General features: G+C 64.0%; 1 protein-coding gene across 1 annotated transcript in view; it reads left to right on the forward strand.

Annotated features, from left to right (window-relative positions):
- The window catches only part of LOC102260475 (chromosome unknown open reading frame, human C6orf222), a gene marked incomplete at its 5' end in the record, with an annotated part of 17,993 nt that continues 16,783 nt past the window's right edge, over positions 1 to 1,210 (forward strand). The window contains one exon of the mRNA XM_005881771.2: positions 1 to 379. Within this exon, the coding sequence (XP_005881833.1) occupies positions 1 to 379 (379 nt within the window). The remainder of the gene's footprint in view (positions 380 to 1,210) is intronic.

Genomic DNA, 1,210 nt, shown 5'->3' on the forward strand with positions numbered 1-1,210 from the left:
GAGGCCCTCAGCCTGGAGGCGGCCAGGGAGCTGCTGACCAGCGAGCAGAGGCCTCCGCGGGACAAGAAGGACAAGGCCCAGAGTCGCAGCCAGCAGGGGTTGCTGAAGACGGTGCTGAACTTCTTCCTGAGGACAGGCCCCGAGGAGGCCAAGGACAAGGCCGCCAGGAGGGCCAGGGCGAAGGAGGGCCTGCCCCCGCCCGCAGAAACCTCGGAGCCCAGGAAGAAAGCCCACGACAAGAAGGCCGGCCGCAAGAAGCATGGCCACAGGAAGCATGGGGACGGGGACGCCAGGGGGGCCCCAGGCCAGGAAGCCGGAGGCCGGGACACAGCGGCTGCCTGGCGCTCCCAGGAGGCCGACCCGGGCCCAGGACCCAGAGGTGAGCAGACCTGCCGTTTCTATGGTAACCCCATTGCCCACCCCAGGACTAGGGTGCTCTAAGTGGCTCCTCCAACCTCTTAGCAGAGGGGACGGACGGAAGGTGGGACAGCTGCCAGGAACCCCAGCCCTGGGAGCTCCCTCAGACCGGCTCCACCGCCAACCAGCTGTGTGGTTGAGCCTTAATCTTTTCCATCGATAAAGTGGAGATGATGACAGTTGCTGTGTCACAGGGTGGCCTCGGCCCAGCACTGGCCCGGGAAAGTGCTCCATAATGATCGCTGCTCCTGTGAAGTGCTCTTGTTCGAGGAACATGGGCCAGGGAGGAACGGGAGGCCGGGAGGGAGGCGAGGGTGGACGCCCGCCCTCCGCACTAGTCCTCAGCTGAGCACTGGGGGTGTCGGGGAAGTGGCAGGGCCAGTGCTGGGGGCTGGCCGCCGTGGCTCCAGCTGGAAGGACGTGCTGTGTGATCTTGAGCAGGTTGCTGCCCCACTCTGGAGCCTTTGACTCCTCATTTGTAAAATCAGGGAGCGGGTCCGAGGTGCCTTCCTTTTCTGACTCCGGCTCCTGGAGTTGAGTGTCCCCCGGACACCTGGAGGGGAGGGCTCTGCCCAAAGTTCCCATGTTTCCTGGGGAGAAGAGATGCAGGGAGGCCCAGGATGCTTTGGGGGCGGGGGAAGGAGGTCTGGGTGGAGGCGGCCTCTTTTCGAATGGAAGCCTCGTTGGGTTCCTGGTTCTCTGGTTAGGCCCAGAGCTGGCTGCAGCAGCGCCCTCCTGCGGCGAACACTGAGCTGTTTCCTTGTGTCCATTAACCAAGTCAGGAGAATGTCAC

This window comes from Myotis brandtii, unplaced genomic scaffold, assembly GCF_000412655.1.
Source record: "Myotis brandtii unplaced genomic scaffold, ASM41265v1 scaffold687, whole genome shotgun sequence".
Lineage (NCBI taxonomy): Eukaryota > Metazoa > Chordata > Mammalia > Chiroptera > Vespertilionidae > Myotis > Myotis brandtii.